The sequence below is a fragment of the Sarcophilus harrisii genome, chromosome 1 (genome assembly GCF_902635505.1).
Source record: "Sarcophilus harrisii chromosome 1, mSarHar1.11, whole genome shotgun sequence".
Taxonomy (NCBI): domain Eukaryota; kingdom Metazoa; phylum Chordata; class Mammalia; order Dasyuromorphia; family Dasyuridae; genus Sarcophilus; species Sarcophilus harrisii.
Genome location: NC_045426.1, coordinates 467,354,887 through 467,376,853, shown reverse-complemented (window position 1 = coordinate 467,376,853; position 21,967 = coordinate 467,354,887). Strand labels below are relative to the sequence as shown.

Sequence of the window (21,967 nt, the reverse complement as noted above, 5' to 3'; positions counted from 1 at the left end):
TAAAATGTTATGCCATATTACCTAAAATATCTTAATATTGTTCTGAGAAGTGACTTGGGAATAAGACTGTCCCCCTTTTCTAGCCAAGAAATTCAGGACCCCTTTTTAAGCAACTGGCTAATATAGTTCTAGGCTGATAAAAACAGATTCAACAGCATGGAAATAACCTTTCAAAAGGAGGTGTTGAGGTAACAGGGAGTAGAAAGGAAGAGAGATATCTAATGAGGACTAGTAATGTATAGAATTGGTTAGGGGGGAGAGTTTCTAGCTTTATATAATCATGCAAATCCATAAAAAATATTTTTCATAAATTAAGACTTTAACTCCAGGGATACATAGCAATATGAAAATTCTTCTATTGAAAATGAAAAGAAAGTCAGCCCAGAAAAGAAAATCAGGCTTCCTGAAAAGAAGCTGAGGCAGTAAGACCAAGAAGGCATGGAAGAGACAGGAAGGATTAGGAGCAAATTTTATCTCATATCTTCTGGCTTTTAAAGGTGTGGGAAATAAGAAAACTATAGAATATTTCTTGTGGACATCTTTCTTCTATTCTTTCCAATACTGATTCAGTCAAACAATCTAATTCCATTTTTTTTCTTGTTAAATTCTCTGTAGCCTCCTCCTCAGCTTTTCTAAGGATTGGAGGCAAAATTAACCTTTCTGTACTTGAACTTTTATTTTTTTTTTGCCAAATGTAATGGTCACTGGGGGATTTAGAGTGCTTTCCTATTCTAAAAAAGGTATACTTTTATACTATGCATAGCTGTCCCCTCAGCTCAGTCACATGAGCCATTTTTCTCCCTTTTCTAAGACTTATTTTATTGGCGTAACTAAATGGACAGGGAAAGAAAACGTTATTCTTCCCTAATCCACCTTTCCAAGGACCTATAAGAGAAAGAGATATCAATTCATGATATATTGGGAGCGCCTTAACTTATTGTACATATCTTTCAATTCAAAATAAATCTTTCTATCTTATACATATTTTTTCTATTAAATCACTGAGTGTCATCTCTGTGTCTTTCAGACTTTTTTTTTATTCTTCTTCTTTCATCTTCTTTCCTCAAAATCACCCTTTCCTCAAATATTTAAAGCACTTAAATTTTGAAATTGTTAGGATCTTTTTTACATAATTGCTTATTTTCAGCTATTGGTCTGCAGAGATTATTATGAGATAAAACAATGTGAAGTACTAGTCTGAACAATCCAAGAGTTCACTGAATATTGTGATCAGAGTTAAAATCCACAAAATTCTGAGGTGTGAGCTTATATAACAATTATTGCAAAATTAAGATTTGTATGTTAGTCTTAAATTTAGTCCTTTCATAGAAGGAAAAAAGTAATTCCACAAAGCCTCAAAATCAAAACATGTTTTATTTAATACAAAATAATTATATAACATTTATTGCAAAATCTGTTATGCTTTCAACACTGTCTGGAAAGTATGAACATTGTTCCATTGTAGGCCTTAAAAATAAAAATATATATTCTTTGTTGGTACATTGCTATTGTGTTAATATCATTGCTAAGCATTTCATAGGCATCGCGGAATTAAAATTGCAGCAAAAAATGAGAGCATAAACTGACTTCATTTCATTGTCACAATTAGATGTGTTCATTTATTCATTATGGTATCCTTTGCCTCAAAAAAATCTACCATATTTTAACAGCAATTTTGTAAAAGGGATGTTTATAGCAATAACCACACTGTCTTCTTCTTGTCACTTGGCAGTGGTTAGATACCAGGTGACAGTCTTTTCAAGCAATTTTTTCCACTTGAAGAATTTAGTTCATGTCAGTATCTGCATCTTTGGAAACAATGGAGACACGGGAGATAGGGTTCTTCTTCTCCCTATTGAAGATTTACAACAGCAGAAAGATGACCAAGAGGTAGATAATATTTTATCATCACAAAAATATTCTTGCAGGATTCTTTTTTCTTATTTGAAAAACAGCTTTCCACTTTTATATTATATTATTTTAATTATATTAATTATATATTATTATTATTTTAATTGATCACTTATGATTTTTGTGTATGTGTCTAGTCTTTTGCCCTGGAGGCTGTTGATTTGGGAAAACTACAGTATGCTAACCTCTCCATCAGTAGTTTGACAAGTAAGTTTTGATTTTGTCTTTCTCATAAAGATCAGCAAAGAGACTTGAAATTTTGAATGAGATATGACGAGTGAAAGAAAATCCCATTCAGACCTACTTTCCAGGGTAGAGGGAAAGTTTTTACTTAGAAGAGGTATTTGTCCAGTATACACGGAATGATTATAGCATGTAATTCCTATGATTACCAGCCCCATAGGTGTAGAATCAGCCCAAACAAGGAAGGCTATTTTCCTTCCAAGTGACTCTACTTCGATGAGGGAGAAAAGTGTATTAAAGTTAAGGTGGCTTTATCTTCTAGTTATTTGGTAGTTTCAAAAGAGCAGAGGCCTCTATCATATGTTGGTTAGTCTTCTTTATCATTTGAAAGTTATCTTTATAGAGAAGAGAATTTTGAAGAGAAGTTGGATCAATAACATCCACTTTTTTAATTAACAATTTTCTGAGTATGAAGAGTCTGTCTTTGGAATTCCTATAGAAGGCCAAATATTGGCTCACTTTAGGGAGTGTAACCCTGTCCCCTTCTCTAAAAGATAATAATGAAAATGAAAACCATTTTGTGACAAAATACTTCTTATTTTAATGATATTTCTAGTCAGTATATGGAATTAACTAAGTTGAAATCAAAATTGTGTGTCCTTAAATGTATTCATTAAAACTAGAAGTGGTTATCATGATGGTAGTATAATTTTCTTTTCTTTTTCTTTTCTTTTTTTTCTGAGGCAATTGGGATTAAGTGACTTGCTCAGGGTGACACAGCTAGGAAGTGTTAAGTGTCGGAGACCAGATTTGAACTCATGTCCTCCTGACTTCAGGGCTGGTACTCTATCTACGGAGCCAACTAGCTGCCCCTGTATTATAATTTTTAATTAAAATTACACATTGAAGTTTACAGAAAAAAAAAGTCTAGTCAATGTTGAGAGTTATAAAGTTGTTGAATTTCCTGATAACCAGATCCTTGTGTTGCATTTTGATTGTCCAAGAATAGTACATGACAACAACTTAAAGATAAAATTCAGAGAAGTATCTAGAATGCACTACTGAAGTATATTTTCTGTTCTTTCTCTTTGTAGGTTGTGAGTTAGATGTGAAAACATTACATCTGATGGAGGCATTAAAAAGAGAGCCCATTTATGTATTTGAAGTGAATGAGTAAGTTTGATGCTTAAAATTAAAGGTGGCAATGTGATGCTATAGAGGCCATCTGTTGTTTTGAGTATTGGGAAGAAGGACATTTAGCAAATTTGTAAATTTCTTATTTTTTCCTCTACATACCAAGGAAGCAAGCTGATTTAAGCAAGGTCAGGCTGTCTCCATAAAGCAGGCTATGGCTGCAAAGCCATGAAGAAGTGTTTCTGTGGGGGCTGGGGCAAGGATAGAATACTGCTGCTATCTCTCAACCTCCTGCAAAAGGGCAGAAAATGCAAGTTCCTATAGAAATCAATATGGCAAATGGCTAATTACTCTCAGAGGAACTATGGTTTTTTTGTCTTAGAAACACAAGAGATAAAAATTGTAGATACTTTAAAAAGTAGAACACAAAACAAAATCCTCCTCCCCCAGATCATGACAGAATTATTTGGGGCCCATTTCAGTTTTTTGTCTTTATGGCCCTAATCCTTAGCATAGTGCCTGCACATAGTGCATGCTTAATAAGTGGCTGTTGGTTGATTGAGTGATGAATGCTATATATGGCCTTACCACAAAGGCTTGACTACAAAAAGAGTTAAGGACCTACAGTAAGAAAAAATGGATTGAATGAATGAATGAATGAATGAAGCTACAAATAATTTTTGCAGCATCAGGGAAGGACAGACTGTCTAGTGTTGTCTGTGGCAGGAGGAACTTAATATATTTACTATATAGTTTAAAGGAAGGGAAGGGATTTTATGTTTTGTTTTGTTTTCTCAGTTCTGTCTCCTCCATCTGACTGTGAGCTTCCTGAGAGAAAGGACTCTTTTTGCTTTTCTTTGAAATCCCAGCACTTAGCACAGTTCCTAGCACATAGTAGTCCCTTAGGAAATGCTTAAGTTGACTTAATTACCAACCCTCTTCTAAACCAGGTATGAATTTGACAGACTGAAGAATCAACCTATGACTATTTCCATGTGAATCAAGTAGAATTCTCACTGTACAGGATTAATAGGGTGAAAAGAGATGAGAAAAATCAATTTCTACCTTTAACTGATAATCAGCATCTTCCTAAAAAGTAAGGGAAAATAAAACTCAAAGTAATAGAAAATATCCTCATTCCATTTATTTTGTGTCTTTATATGTGAGTGGGAACTTCTGACATATCACCTCTCCCCAGCATTCCTCTCTTCTGGTAATATAAGCCCCCAGACCCTTTTTTCTTTTCTAGTAGTTCCCTTAGGGTGGATTTTTGTCCACTCCATCATCAAGGAGAGCATCAGCTCCCTGGGATAGCTACTTAATCAGCTAACAGCAGAAGAGGGATTTTGTGACCCTTTGGAAATGACTAAAAGAATCAATTAGATATATTGGAACTGTCATAGAATGCTTAAGAAAGCTGCCATTTGTGCATGGAGAGTGGCAAAGATATAAATAAACAGAATAGGTTTTGCCTGTGTGGCACTGAAGAAAACAAGGCAAGAGCAGCCAGACTAGAACAAGGATAAACAAAGAAGATCTATGCTAGAGCTCACAATATTCTGAGGGCACTGAGGGAGCAAATCTTAAAATCGAAAGGAAGGAAGATAACAAAAGCATGAAAAATTCAAAATAGTTTTTTTTTTGCAAAAGTTGTCAAGTATTATATTAAGAATCACCAATCTTTGTGCCTACTTTCCACTTTCCAAACATTTTCATGAGAATAATTTACATACATATCAAACAACAATTTAAAAAATGCTTTACAAAAAATAGCATATTTAAAGTCATGGAAATGATTGAAAGATTCAGAGGATAACACATCCCACTATATCTATTGCTTATTGACTCTAAAAATATTTTGTTTATAGAACAAAATATTATTCAAAAACTCTATTATAACAAATCCTGCTATGTACAATAAAGTTACATAAGATTCCTTGAAAGATGAAACAACAAAAGTAATTTTGGCCCACAGTCATGACATTATAAATATTATGTTAGTCATAAGACCAAGATTATTTATTTTTCTTAAGAAAGGTATCCAACTTAGAATTCAAATGGAAAAGGGACTCCCAATAAATTGTATTACAGATATTCTTGTTCAAGATGACATTGCGATGATTGTATTAAGCCTGGGAATTATTGTAAGACATCATAAATAAGATTTATAATCATCAATCAATTCATTTCACCTAACTACTCCAAGGAAGGGAAGAATAACAAGTAGATAAAGAATGCTTATTGCTCAGAATATGACATGATGTTTGATGGCTGGCTAATCAAACTGGTGCTTATGTATTTATATTTACATAATATATGTATATGTTTAATGTTTATATATACATATACACGATTCAACAAACATATATACATGCATATATTGTGTCTATATGCACATGTATATATATATATATATATATACATATATATATATATATATATACACCCATATGTATGCATGTATATAAAATTACAGATGGACCATGAATTATGCCCATAATTAACTAGGGACAAACATGAGGAGAGTAGACTAGATTGCATTTGGGAAATTTTGCAGTGCTTTATAAGTCCCCAAGCTTCTCCCTAAAGACTCTTTTTACCTCCAATCATCTTCCATTGATACTGTATAGCTATGAAACAAAGAATACAGCAGCCTCCAAAAAATTAAAATTTTAGGTCACCTAAAGGGTAACGAAAGGATGAATATAGTCATGAACATAATGCATCAAATTTTCAAAAAAAAACTTTAGTAGAGAAATGGAACAAGTGATAATTTCAAAGAAATATATACCAAAAAAGGAGGTAAGGCAGTCATATAGCAAGAGTGAAGGAATATTACTGAAGAGACAATGCTCTCCACTGGTAAGACAGACTAAAATATAATGATAGGATTTCGATTGGTTACTTGGAGGGTAAGGAAAAAGTAAGCTAGGATAAGAATGTATGAATAGGTCACAATTTGAACCACTGTAAGACCCATATCAATAAGCTTACAACTCCAAATAAATTTGAAGTATTGTTGTTATTGAGTTGTTTCAATCATGTTCAATTCTTCATGATCCCATTTGGGGTTTTCTTGGCAAGGAAAATGGAATGATTTTTTATTTCCTTCTCCAGTTTATTTTGTAGATGAAGAAACTGAGGCAAACAGAGTTAAGTGATTTGTCGAGGATAAGTGACTTGCCTTGTGACTTACAGCTAGTAGGTGTCTGAGATCAAATTTGAACTTAGTTTTCCTGACTCTGGACCTGCTACTCAATCAGCTAGGCCATCTAACTGTTCTAATTTAATTAATTATAGAAGTTAGAAATAAAACTAATGTCACAAGATAAATAATGCAAAAACAATGCATGATGCTATAATAGTGGTGATGATTGATGGCATCTAGCATTAATTTAAGGTTTTTGAAAACTGTACAAATATTATCTCAATTTATCCTTACCACAACCTAGGTTCACATAGATAGTGAGTACCTGAGGCTTGATTTGAATTTAGATCTTCCTTCCAGGTCTTGTGCTTTATCCACAGCACCACCTGGTTTCTTGTAAGAAAAATATCAAGAGTGATACAACTCAAAATGAGCAAAGTTTAGAGATGAAAGTTAAATGTAACAAAACAGGACTTGATGGTAGCAAATAATGGGCAAAAAAAAAAAAAAAAAAAAAAAAAGGTACAACAACACAACTATTTCAGGGTGAATGAGCATATAGGATGATAATAATAATGGATAATAAAGGAAGTATTGCTCAAATCATCCTTTGCTTCTATTTTTGGACTTGTAAAGATTAGTTTATGGCTCATTGAGAATTAATATCTAAGATCAGAAATGTAACACTCTTTAAAAAGGTTGTCACAGAAAGATAGATATTAGGTTACTGAAAAAAATTGTAGGTATTATGTTGAGTCACGGTCAATGATCTCTGAAAATTTTTTGAATATGGGAGAGATGACACAGGACTAAAGAAACACAAATGTCCCAATTTATACAAATATGAAGAATGAAGTCAGAAAAGTAACCTGTTACATCTTCACTTAACTTCAAATCCTGGCAAAATTTTAGGATGCTATTCAAGGAATAGTTATTGAAGATTGAGAAAAGGGAGTGATCAAAAAGAGCCAGCATATTTTCATCAAAAACAGGTCATCCAAGACTAACGTTATTTCAATTATTGACAAAATTACAAGAAAAACATATGCGAGAAATGTTAAAGAGGTGATAAATGTCGGTATAAATATTTGACAATGTCCTCCATGCTGTTCTGGTGGGCATTCTGGGAATAATATATATTATATTACAAGATAACTAAGATTCAAAACTATCTGATAGATGAGAATCAAAAAATAGCCACTATAATTAAATACCAACTTGGAAGATCTGTAGTAGGCTACCCTAGAGATTTATCCTTGCCTGTTCCTGTACATTTTCTCATTTTTATCAATGACTTGGATAAATACAAAGACGGTACAAAACTAGGCAATAGAAATAATACAATAAATATTTATTAATTACCTGATATGTGCTGGTACTATGCTAAAAATCTGGGGACATAAATAAGATAATCCCTGCCTTCATAGAACCTATAATCTAATGGTAGAAGACATATAATAAAGGAAGTATATAAGAAAACATATACAAAAGGTAGCTAAAAAGGAAAAAAAGGGAAAAGTGAGGGGAAATGCTAGCTGGTACTTAGGGTAGGGTTATGATGGAAAAAATGCTGGAATTAAAATCAAGCAGTTTCACCATTTAATAGCAAATGAAGAGTTGATTGAAATATTGAGCCTTTTAAAAAGAGGCCAATGAAGGATTTTTTTTTGTTCTGCCCTCTAATTAAAAATAAAAATTAAAAAAATTAATGAATATTAATGAGTTGTGAGAAATAAAACTGAAGGAAGATCCCTGAGGATGAGTTTTCCTGGTGATGTGTTATTCATTCTGGGTGGAACATGATGAAGATGATGATGGAGTTGAACTAACAAGAGAGACAAGGTCTAAAAATTTCTCAAGGAGAAAAGAATAGGCATTAGTATTGTACATAATGTGTGTTAAGCGCTATACTAGGCTCTTTATCTCGTTTGATTCTCACAACAATCATGCAGTGTTGTTATGTACTCTGTTTTATATTTTAGGAAGCTGAGGGATATGAAAACTAACACAACTAGTGTCAGAGGTTGGATTTAAGTTCAGGTCCTCCTTACTCCAAGACCTGTATTGTATCCATTGTGCCATGAAGCTACCTCAGCAAAATAGAAAGTCAGATTAAATCTAATAAATTGAAATTTTGTTGAGATAAATGTAAAATGTTATGTTAAAAAAATCTAATTTTAAAGGACAGGTAGGAGAGACTTGGCTACACAGGAAATCATGTTTAAAAAGTTTGGGGATTAGTGTACCACAAACTCTATGAGGACAACATTGTATGACAGCTAAGAAAGCTAATGCAATCTTAGATTTTCTTGCAAGGCTTAGTGTAAAGGGCCAAATTCATTCATTTATATATTCATTCACTCATTCACTCACTTATTCATTCATTTGTTTTGAGACAATACGGGTTAAGTAACTAACTAGGGTCACACAGCTATTAAGTGTTAGTAAGTAAGAATTTAAACTCAGGAATTCTATTCCTCCTAACTCCAGGGTCAGTGCTGTATTCATTGTGTCACTAATTTATAAAATTATAATCCTGTCATTCAGAATGAATCTGGAATATTTTGTTGAGTTTGCTTGCATATTTTAGGATGCCCAAGGAACCACAATAAGTATAGTGAAGGGTTTGGATGTAATGCAATATATATGCCACTGTACTATATAAGTGGATCAGATGAAGAAATTCATAATGTTTAGTTGGAGGTGATTTAGTAGCAAGAATGAAGGGAAACCAGAAAAATAGACTTTTTTGTTGCTTTGCCCCAGAGAAGTACTCAGAGCAGTGAGTAGAAGTACAAAGGTTGTACTTTTGGCTTAAGGTAAGGAAAGACTTCCTAATAAAGTGAAATGGGTTTCCCACTGTGGGGGAGTCATTGTGGCTCCTTTTGTTGAGAATACTTAAAGGAAAGAAAGGTTGTATCATTACTCTTTGGGCAAATTGTTTTAAAAAGGTTTGAACTGGTTGGCCTGCAAGTTCCCTTAGCCATGACCACAAAAGAATGGTAGAATGGGTGATATTTCACTGGCAGAAGGCGGGGGCACAGAAACAGCAGGTGGCAATAGAGAAGGTAAACTATGCCTTTTCTTAGTTTGTTTTTTTCTAGGGTAGATCCAGTTAGTGAGGAATCTTTTGAGGTTTCCATGTTACTTTGTTATAAAAATTAAATAGGTTTTATGTCTCATTTTTGTCTTGGAGAAAGAGATGGTTATTCTAACTTCATAGAAAGTCATGCTAAATCATATGAACCCAACCTTTTAGGTGAGTTCCTTTCTCAAATCCTGAACACTATTGGGTCAAGTAAACCTCAGAAAACAAAGTTCTGGGCTTTTTTGTTGTTAATCTATTGTTTTATCCAGAATTTTCAATTCTTCTCAGCTAAAATACTCTATATATCTTGTATTTAATTTATTTGGCAGAAAGTTTATCATGGATTCTGATAAGCCTGAAATTCAGAAAAAAGTCTCAGTATCTTACATTATGGATAAAAAAGGAATTGAATCAACCAGTGAATCGACTGATAATTCCCATGAAGAAAAAGACTCCAAAGCTGCTATGAATGTATATCAAATTAAAGTATATACAGGTGATGTTAATGGAGCGAGCACAAATGGCAAAGTCCATGTCACCCTCTTTGGAAATCAAAACACCTCTAAATCATTTCTTCTCACTGAGTCACTGGAGCATACAAATCCTTTTGAAATGGGAAAGGTGAGTTTTGAAGAGTTAGTTTTATGAGATAAATCAGCCACATTTATTTCTGAAGTATATATTTTTTAATGCAAAAGACCTCAAAAACATTTAGTCCTGCTTCTTTTTTTTACTTTTCCTCTTAGAATATAAACTTCCTATGGATAGAGATTTTATTTTTTCTTTGTGTCCTCATTATCCAGGACAGTGCATCAGACAGTTTTCCAAATATATTGAATTGCTTTGTATTCAATTCTAAGCATTTTAAAAATTCTGACCTTATAATTTTATGTATTTTAAAATAGAACGTTGTGGCAATTTGTGTCTGCTCCATAAAATTCCACTCTGCTTGTATTGCACAGTTTTCGTCATCTTTTAAAAAATTAATATATATTTTAATACATATTGCTTATGAATCAAGTTGGGAGAGAAAAATCAGAACAAAAGGGGAAAATGATGGGACAGAAAAAATAGAAAAAAGAAGTGAACATGGAATATGTTATTTTACATTTAATCTCCATATTTCTTTTTCTGGATATAGATGGCATTTTCTGTTCAATCTATTGGGATTGCTTTGGATCACTGAACTACTGAGAACCAAGTCTTTCATAGTTGATCATCACACATTCTTGCTGTTGTTGTGTACAATGTATTACTGGTTCTGCTCGTTTTGCTCAACATCAGTTTATATAAAATTTCCAGGCTTTTCTAAAATCAGCTTGTTAATCATTTTTATAGAACAATAATATTCCATTCTCTTCATATACCAGAGTTTATCCAGCCATTCTCCAGTTGATGAACATCTATTCATTTTCCAATTCTTTGTTACAACAAAAAGAGCTGCTACAAACATTTTTGCACATATAGGCTCTTTTCCTTCCTTTATGATTTTCTTGAGATACAGACTCAGTAGTAACACTTCTAGGTCAAAAGTTATGCATAGTTTCATAGTCCTTTGGGCATAGTTCCAGATTGCTCTCCAGAATGATTAGATCATTTCACAACTCCACCAACAATGCATTAGTGTCCCAGTTTTCCTACATTCCCTCCGACATTTGTCATTATCTTTTCTTATCATCTTTGCCAATATAAGGCGATACCTTAAAGTTATTTAAGTTTTCATTTCTCTAATTAACAGTTATTTAGAGTATTTTTTCATATAACTATAGATGGCTTTAATTTCTTCATCTGAAAATTGTCTGTTCATATCCTTTGACCATTTATCAGTTGGGGAATTACTTGTATTCTTATAAATTTGTTCTTTACATATTTTAGAAATGAGAACTTTATCAGAAACACTGGCTATAAAGATTTTTTCCCACCTTTGTACTTCCCTTTTAATCTTGTATCTGGTGATTTTGTTTGTGCAAAATCTTTTTAATTTAATGTAATCAAAGTTGTTTGTTTTGCCTTTCATAATGTTCTTTGGTCATAAATTCCTCCCTTCTCCAAAGATCTGATAGGCAAATTATTCATTGCTCTCCTAATTTATTTACTGTATCATCCTTTATGCCCAAATCCTGTATCCATTTTCACCTAATTTGGAATGGTGTGAGATATAGGTCGATGCTGAGTTTCCGACATTATTTTCCAGTTTTCCTAGCAATTTTTGTCAAACAGTGAGTTCTTATTCCAGAAGCTGAATTTTGGGGACTTATCAATTACTAGATTATTATAGGCCTTGATCATTGTATCATGTGTATATACCACTCTATTTCTTAGCCAGTATCAAATGGTTTTGATGACTGCTGCTTTATAATAGTTTCAGGCTTGGTACTGCTAAGCCGCCATCCTTTGTAATCACCCTAATGAATATTCATGCAAAAATTTAAAATAAAATGTTAACAAAAATATTACAACAACCTTTCAGCAAGATAATACATTATGACCAAATGGGATTTGTACTAGGAATACAGGGTTGTGTCAATATCAGGAAAACTATTACCATAATCAACCATTTCAATAACAAACCCATCAGAAATCATATGCTAATCTCAGTAGATGCAGAAAAGCTTTTGATAAAATACAGCACCCATTCCTATTAAAAACACTAGTGGATATAGGGATGAAGGGAACTTTCCTTAAAATAATAAGCAGTATTTATCTAAAACTAACAGCAAGCATTATTTGTAGTAGAGAGAAGTTGGATACATTCCCAATTAGATCAGAGATGAAACAAGGATGTCCATTATCACCACTATTACTCAACATTGTACTAGACATGTTTCCTTTAGCAATAAATTATTTTTTAAAATTTTTTGCTTTTTAAATTGAAATTTAAAAGAAAATAAATTAAAGGAATTAGAATAGGTAATGAGGAAATAAAACTATCACTCTTTTCAGATGATATGATGATATACTCAGAGAATCCTAGAAAATCATCCAAAAACCTACTGGAAGCAATGAAAAATTTTAGTAAAATTGCAGAAGATAAAATCCACAAAAATCATCTGCATTTCTATATATTACTGGCAAAGCCCATCAGCAAGAGATAGAAAGAAATTCTATTTAAAATAACTATAGACAAAATATTTGGGCGTCTACCTGGCAAGACAAATACAAGAACAATACGTATGCTTTTCAAACAAATAAAGTGAAGTCTAAACAATTGGAAAAATATAAATTGCTCATGGGCAGGCCAAGCTAATATGATAAAAAATGATAATTCTGCTTAAATTGGTCTACTTGTTCAGTGTCATCTTTAAATATGTAGAATTAATTATTATGAAATGACTTCTTTCTTTCCTAACTCAATGGCATACCTACATAAATACTCTTCACCTTTCTTATTTGGGACTTCTTGCTAAAAAAGGATCATTTATGCCCCCCATTGACATTCTGATCCAGGGCCTTATAATGTTATTGTGGTGACTCTCCTTTTCTTGAAAACCATCTACTAAGTCTATTTAGAGTCTGAAAGATGTGTCAGTCAAGAAGCATCTACAGTCTACTTTGGAGGGATCTCCAACATTATAAATACTCAAAAGGCTTTATATAGTCTAACACTTAGATATTTTATGAATTTATAGCAACTCATATTAGTCTAGCAGTTTGTTTCTTTATTTGCTCTTTGGAAATTTTCTTCTTCCATATTCTAAATTTTGAAGGGAATAAATTATATATAAAAACCAGCACAGAATTGTATATGTCTAATGAGATGTGTATAAAGTACTTTGCAAATTGTAAAGCATTCATATAAAAGCTATCATCATCATCATTATGGTGACTTGGAAGTAGGAAGATCTGAGTTCAAATCCAGTCTCATACACTTACTAGCTATGTGACCCTAAGCAAGTCAATTAACTTCTGTTTGCCTGTTTTCCCAAATATAAAATTGGAAAAATAATAGCACCTACATCCCAGAGTTATCATGAGGATCAAATGACATAATGTTCATAAAGTGCTTACTGCAGTACCTGGCACATAATAGGTGCTCTATAAGTGCTATCTATCATCATCATTATCAAGTATATTATTGTTTTGAGTACATATTTTAATTCTTATACAATACTCTATCTCTAACCCTCTTGAAGTGCAGTATATATTACTAGTGATCCTCTCTGCTTCCCCCTAGCTCTACACTCTATATTGTCAGTTAGGGGTGTCCCTCTTCATGTCTTGTCTAACCCAAACTACTTGAGTTTATAGATTTTAAACATTTTTCCAATTACATGTTAAAAACTACATATATTTATGTGCACATGTATTATGTGTATATATAGTGTATGTGTGTGGGTGTGTATATATATATTTATTTATTTAAATATTCTCCCTCCTTTTCTCTTGCCCCCTTTTCTGAGATGGCAAGCAATTTGCTTTAACTTATGTGCATGGGCAATCATGCAAAACATATTTCCATATTAATCTTGTTGTGAAAGAAAACACAGAAAACAACAATAAAAAGAAAAGAAAGTTTTTTTAAAAAAGTATGCTTCAATCTGCATTCAGACTCCATCATTTCTTTCTCTGGAGGTAGATAGCATTTTTCATCTTAAGTCTTTCAGAATTGTGTTGGATCATTGTATTGTAAAGAATAGTGAAGCTATTCACTTATCCATCATACAATATTGCTGTTACTGTGTACAATGTTCTTTTAGTTCTTACTTCACTCTCCATCAATCAAACTACTTCAGTTTAAAGGAAAATATACATAAAAGGTAATATCCAGCATTTGTATTTAGGTATTGCCCCGGTCATATGGACCCCTAGCTGTCTAGATCTATATCTAGACTCTTTAAATATAGATGTAGGTATATATGCTATATATGTAGCATGGGCTAGAGGAAAGAGCCATTTACTAGTAATCAAAGAACACAAGTTCAAACCTTGACTCTACTTAGTTCTACAGGGCTGACCTTAAGCAAATTGTATAAACTACCTTTTTTCCAGCAGGCAGTGAGATGAAAATGCTGGTTACTTTTTACGTAATCACCTCTATGAAAATAAAAAATGAACTTGACAGGGTGTGCACCTTTCTATTCAAGTCAACTATTGTCATTGCAGAGCACATCCAATAAGAAATGAGACTGCTGGTACAGAAACAATGAAGTCCTAGCAAAGAGCCATTAAAGAAGCAACAAAGCAGCATTGATTTCATTTTCTGTATTAGAATGAAATTGTGTGTTCCTATTTATAAAATGAAGAGGTTAGATATATAGTTGGTAGAGTGCATAAAATTCAGAACCTAAAGTCAGGATACTCTGAGGTTGAATACCCCCAGCTCTGTGACCCTGGACAAGTAATGTAATCTCTCTCAGATTAGTTTCCTTATCTGTAAAATAGACACAATAATAGTGCCTACCTCCAAGAGTTGTATCGATCAAATGATTTTTTACACACATACACACCAATTTGCAAAACTTGAAAGGCATATTATGTTAAGGGTAACTATTAGGAATAGTAACTGGGCTGGAGAAGGAGCATCAAAGGTCCCTTCTAGCTCTCATTTTGTCATCCTGCTATGCTAAGTTATTTATCTACAGAATTTTCAGCTGATTAAAACCTGCAGCAGATTATCTATTATTCTGTAAGAGGTGACCCTAGTTATTTTGGATGCTCGACTAAACACCGAATCCTAATCAACTACAACTTGAATTGAACTCTCCCAAACAATCCCTTTCACCAAGCCACCAGGTTTATAGTTGATCTGCTTAGTTGTTTAAACTCCTTACCACTGTAATGACAAGTCAAATTCTGGGAAACTTTGGAGAAACAAATTAAGGAAGAAAAAGGTCCATAAATAATGAAAATCCTTCTCTAACACCTCTAAGAAAAGCAAAGGTACATTCAGAGTTTGTCACTAATAGTACATTATAAAAATGGTGAGACAGTGAGGGGGAAGGAGGATGAAACTAGGAACATTAGGTAACACTAAAGTACCAAGAAGGACATGAAGTCAGTAGTCTGGTTAGGGTTTGAATCATAGCCTCCTATTTGTTTTTCTTCATTGTTACAGATGTTCAGCAGAAATATTATTAAGGGAAAGTATGTTGTCTTCTATTTCAAAAGAATTTAGACCCCAGACATAGAAAAAAATTTCAAGCAGTAGGACAAGAATAAGAAATAATTATTCTGTATTTATCATATCCTTTTATTTAGTCAGTGTATAAAAGATCACAATAATAAAAAGTGCATTTCTTTGTATACCTGACATTTTCCCATTGTATACAGCCATCATCTATCCCTTATGCAAGGTTAAGAAGTATCAAATAAGAAATGGAAAAGAACATTTTTTTTCTATTTAAAGGAATGCATATTATCAACTTAGGACATATACTAAAGGGATTCATTAGTAACAATAATTCATCCTATTATCTACCTGGTAAAGATATTTGCTGTATTTTTCTGTTAAATGTATTTGCTGTAGCATCAAACTGAGCAAGTCAAACATTGTTGTCTTCATGCTTTGATGTATTAAATTTTAATCATCTCACCTTGTTTCCTTTTTTTTTTTAAAGGCTGATACGTTCCAAATTAAAACAAAGAACTTAGGATGCCTGGATCGAATTGAAATCATGCATGATGGAAAAGGGCTCAGTAAGTACCTGTGCTTCATTATTTTAACCATTGTGGAATTGCTGCCCTATGGGACTGTGGGTGATCTTTATATTTGAAGATGCTCCCACTGACTGTTATGCTCTCTGAACACATGAGGATAGTTGAAAAGACCAATGTGTAGCCCAGGCTTTTCCTCAGTGTGTGTGAAGACTGCCCTTCAGTTAACAGCTGTAGATACTCTTTGCCAAGCTTGTTGCTATTTTTGATTCTGGATCTTTCACAAAGACTGCTAGGTATGAGGCTGGTCTGTCTGTTTTTCTATTGCTCTTAATTCCACATATAGTCTGCATTACTTAGCATCAGCTTTCAACATAAGCTTCTTCTATTTATTTTGGTTTTTCCCTCAATTCATAGTATTTTAATTTTTCCAAATAAATGTAAAGGCAATTTTTAGTGCTATTTTTTCCCCTGAGGCAGTAGGGGTTAAGTGACTTGCTAGGAAATTGGTAAGTTTCTGAGACCAGATTTGAACTCAGGTAACAGTTGTAAAAAGAAAGACACAAAAAAGAAAAATAAACACACAAAAAAAAAATAAAGTGAAGAAAATATTCTTTGATTTGCTTTCAGAGTCCATGAGTTCTTTATCTGTTTGTGGATGGCATTTTCCTTTTTTAAGTTCTTTGTAATTGTGTTGGATCATTGTGTTGTTGAAAAAAATAGTCATTCATAGCTAATCATCACATAATGTTGTTGATACCACATTCCTGGTTCTGTTCATTTCATTTTGCATCAATTCATACAAATCTTTCTAGTTTTTTTCTGAAATCTGCCTGTTCATTTTTCTATTGAGTAGTATTCTTTTACATTCATATACCACAGCTTGTTCAAACATCCCCTAATTGATGAGCATTCATCCCTTCTTTTTCTAATATTTTGTCACCACAAAAAGAGCTACTATAAATATTTTTTACGTATTTATTTTGTACGTATAAATCCTTTTCATCTTTTTGTGATCTCTTTAGAATATATACCTAGTAGTGGTATTTCTGTATCAAAATATATGCACAACTTGGTTGCTCTTTGAACATGACTCTAAATTTTTCCTCAGAGTGATTAGAGCACATCCTCTCCAACATTTATCATTTTCTTTTTTGATCACTCTGATAGATGTAAGATGGTACCTTAGAGTACTTTTAATTTGTATTTCTCTAATCAAAAGTGATTCAGAGTACTTCTTCATATACCTATAGATAGCTTTGATTTCTTTATCTGAAAACTTCCTATTCATATATCCTTTGACCATTTATCATTTGCAAAGTGACTTACATACATTCTTATAAATTTGACTCAATTATACATATATATATATATATATATATATATATATGAGGAAAAAAGGCCTTTACAATTGCTGTAAAAGTTGTTTCCCAGTCTTATGTTTTCCTTCTAATCTTGGTTTAATTAGTTTTGTTTCTGAAAAAGCTTTTAATTTAACATAATCAGAATTATCTTTTACATATCATAATGTTCTCTTACTGTTGTTTGGTCATAAATTCTTCTTTTCTCCTTAAATCTGAGACGTAGATCATTCCTTGCTCTTGTAATTTTGCTTATGGTGTTCTTTATTATTAAAACATATATCCATTTTGACATTATCTTGGACTATGGTATCAGTTGTTGGTCTACAACTCATATGTGCCAACTTGTTTGATAATTTTCCCAGAAACTTTTGTCAAATAGTGAGTTCTTCTCCCAAAGACTGAGGTCATTGGGTTTATCAAATACTAGGTTACTATGGTCATTTATTACTGTCTTATGTACATAATCTATTCTGCTGATTCACCACTCTATTTCTTAGTCTGCACCAGCAGTTTTGATGATTACTGTTTTATAATATGGTTTGAGATCTGCTTTTTCAAGGATACCATCATTTGTATTTTTTCATTAATTCCCTAAATACCCTACTCCTTTTATTCTTTCAAATGAATTTTGTTATTTTTTCTAGCTTGATAAAATAATTTTGATAGTTTGATTATTATGACACTGAATAAGTAAATTAATTTGGATAGAATTATCTTTTTATTACATTGGTTTGGCCTATCTATGAGCAATTGATTTTTCCTAGTTGTTTAGATCTAACTTTATTTGTGTGAAAAGTGTTTTGTAATTGTGTTCATATGGTTCCTGGGTTTGTCAGTCCAAAAGTGGTAAAGTCAAGAGAAAGAAAACAAACAAATAAATAAAAAGTGTGAAAATACTATCCATCAATCCACATTTGGTTTGCATAGTTCTCTCTCTGGATACTGATGGCACTTTCTATCCTAAGTCTATTAGAATTGCCTTGAATCACTGCATTGTTGAAAAGATCCAAGTCCATCACAGTTATCACCACATATCCTTATTGTTACTATGTACAATATTCTCTTGATTCTGCTCATTTCACTCAAAATCAGTTCATGTAAGTATTTTCAGGCTTTTCTGAAATCAGCCTACTTGTCATTTTTTTTAGAACAATAATATTCCATTACCTTCATATACCACAACCCCAAATTATGAGCATCCACTCAGTTTCCAGTTCCTTGCTATTACAAAAAAAGTATGTTACAAACATTTTTATACATAGGGGTTCGTTCCCCTCTTTTATGATCTCTTTGAAATACAGAACCAATAAAGAGACTGCTGGATCAAAGGGTATGCACAGTTTTATAGCCCTTTAGGCAAAGCTCCAAATTCTCTCCAGAAAACTTGTATTATTTCACAACTCTATTTCATAACTGGGACATTAGTGTCCCAATTTTCCCATATCCCATCCAACATTTATCATTATTTTTTTCCTGTAATCTTAGCCAATCTGAGAAGTGTGAAGTCTCTCAAATATTTAAATTGTTTCTTTCCTACCACTTGTAGTATTTTTTCCTTGACCAAATTGTTTTAAAATTTGGCTATAACATTCCTTGGAGTTTTTATTTTGGGATCCCTTTCCTGAGGTGATCAGAGGATTCTTTCAATGCCTATTTTGTCCTTTGGTTCCAGGATATCAAGACTGTTTTCCTTGTCAGTTTCTTGAAAGATGCTGTCTAGGTTCCCCTTTTGATAACCAACACCTTTATCTCCCTGCAGCCAACTAAAGGGAAGGATCATTATCTTGATGGAAGCTTTGTGCCTTACAATCTATTCATTAACCAGACATCTTCCAGATATCAGAACATTTTAAAATCTATGTCAGCAAATGTATTTGGCTTTATGTGGATTGGCTAATGTTGTGTCCTGTGTTCTAGAGCCCCAAGTTGGGGTGACAAAAAATACTGTTGTTTTCTAGAGCTCCCACACTGGGGTGATTAAGATATATCTTCCTAGTGGAGAAGTGATGAGGCAGAACTCCCAAAATGGTGGAAAAAGGAGTCCTTTATTTCAAGGACTTTCTCCTTTATATAATATAACAAAAACAATACTGTGCATGTGGTATAAGATAAACAACTTGCTGTTGTATGTAGTTTGCCACCTGGTATCACTCTTCTACCTCATATCGCTCTAGTTCATTCTCAACACAGGTTGTCACTGCCTCCTGACTTCTCAGTAAGGCTGAGAGCCCTTAGGGAAAATGGGGAGGCAAATCAGACATTGTCAGCAGGTCCCCTCTGGGCTGAAGGGTCTTATATCTTACCCAGAGTTTCCCCACTGACTGTGATCATCTACAGGATAAGATACCAAAAACACTCCAACCTGCTCTTAAATGGGTGAATATATACACTGCTAATATATTAAGGAAACACTTGTACAGTAGAGAAGAAGCATAATTTTGCTAGAAAGGATATTGTCTTTATCAATACAAATTAAAAACCCATATATCTTCTTATCACATACTATTGTTTTTTCCATGTTCCCCCCTATGTACTTCACAGAGAATCCAAATTCCACACAAAAACTACCCAATGAAATCTTAGGCAATATCAGTTCTTCACTGCCACTCATTAACACAAAGGGTGATACTTTGATTTTTGTTTTGCCATAACCCATAAACCCATAAAAACAATGAAGAAAAAAATACAGAAACAATGAGTGAAACAGAATCCTTTAACCAACAGTTATGAGTGTAATTACTATTTGTAAACCATTATATAAGCTTAAAATGCATAATTTGTTTAGGGGAAAGTCCCATTATGATTGACCTTTCCTCCAGAAATGCCACTATCTGTCTTTTAATATGAGTACTCCAGACATCTCTATTTTTCTTCTGAGTATTTGGCAAATATGGTTATTCATTTTCCCATATCTCCCATTCCATCCATCTTCTTTTTTTTTGTTTCTTTATTTTTCCCTTTCTCTGAATGTCACTGTTCTTCCCAATATGCACCTGTTTCAATGCCCACTGATGTTAGGAAATTCAGAATTATTAATGAAAATATTGTTTGTAGACTATGGGTGCCTTCTCATTTCTTTAAGTTCTTTAGAGAAAAGATACTATAAAACCATACAGTTTTCCCTGGTTAATAAGTCAAAGAAAAGGTTTTGGAAATTATTTATAAAATTTTTCCAGTGATTAAATAAGGGGCAGACAGGGCAGTCTACTATGAGGAGAGATAAAGAAAATAAGGAGGAACACAATGAACCAAGAAAGACCTAGTATAATAATCACAATAACAATGATGACAATGACTGTAATAACACCACCTAATAACACAAAAGTTGATAGCTAAAATGAAATATTAGACGATATTATTTTTCATGAATAGATCACAAATCTTCATACTCTAAAAACAGACCTCGGAATATTCTACTGAATTCAGCCACCAAAATATACTGGAATGAGATCATTATAAAAGACAACAGTTTTTTCTATCACCCAGACATAACTCTGATCTATGAGGACTTAAAAACAATATTTTTTTAGATATCATTTTACTAAATATGCCACTTTACTAAATAAACTCCAAACTACACAGGGAATATGCTTTTAACATATAGAGACCTAGTAGAGGAGCTCAGAATCATTTAGGAATAGGAGTAAAGTATATGTCATTCCTGTTGTCCTTTCTGCTACTGGAAGTTTACCAAGAATATTTTCAGTGAAGCTAAAGAAAAATTATATCCTAATAATCTTACTGAATTACAAAAAAAAGATTATACACCTCTGAAATAGACTTAGGAGCATAAATATAATATACTTATCCGATCTAATCTAATCTAATATAGCTGGATAATAGTTTGTCTCTGAACTGTTTCTATCAGGACTCTACCAAAACCTGAAGAGCTAGATAAAAATAGTGATGATATGATGATGATGGGGATGTTATTTTTGGTGGTGGTGGTGTCACTGACTGGATCATCATCCCAAGTCAAACTCCCAATAAATATTAATCAAGTATCTTTTGTGTGCCAGGAGTTGTACAGATGCTGGGAATATGGAGGGAAAGAGGAAAAAGAAAAAAAAAAAAGATAAATGTTAGTCCCTAATCTCAAAGGGCTCCAAGGTTAATGAGCAGGGAGAGAAACAAAAGTAAACAATTATGGACAAACAAGCTGAAAAACTTAATAAATAGGAAATAGTTAACAGAGTAGAGATACTAATATTAAGATGAAGAAAGACTTCCTTGAAATGGTCAAGTTTTTTTCTGGAACTTGAAAGAAGCCAGCAAAAATACATACACACACATATGTCTCTCTCTCTCTCTCTCTCTCTCTCTCTCTCTCTCTCTCTCTCTCTCTCTCGCTCTGTGTGTGTGTATGTGTGTATTTAATTTTTGTCCAGTAATTTTTATAACAAAATTAGAACTACATCACAAAGAGATCTTCTAATTTTAGATAAACTAGTAAGATGCTGTCAGCTCCAAGTCATACAATGTGTTGTCAACCAATTCAGTGAACCCATAAAAATAATTTCCTACCTGAGGACATTAAAAGAGATA

At 32.9% G+C, this 21,967-nt stretch overlaps 1 protein-coding gene across 1 annotated transcript in view; it reads left to right on the top strand.

Annotated features, from left to right (window-relative positions):
* The window catches only part of RP1 (RP1 axonemal microtubule associated), a 582,455-nt gene that overhangs the window by 549,172 nt on the left and 11,316 nt on the right, over positions 1-21,967 (top strand). The window contains exons 52-56 of the mRNA XM_031946393.1: positions 1,733-1,890; positions 2,049-2,118; positions 3,189-3,267; positions 9,794-10,085; positions 16,022-16,100. Coding sequence (XP_031802253.1) covers positions 1,733-1,890; positions 2,049-2,118; positions 3,189-3,267; positions 9,794-10,085; positions 16,022-16,100 — 678 coding nt within the window. The remainder of the gene's footprint in view (positions 1-1,732; positions 1,891-2,048; positions 2,119-3,188; positions 3,268-9,793; positions 10,086-16,021; positions 16,101-21,967) is intronic.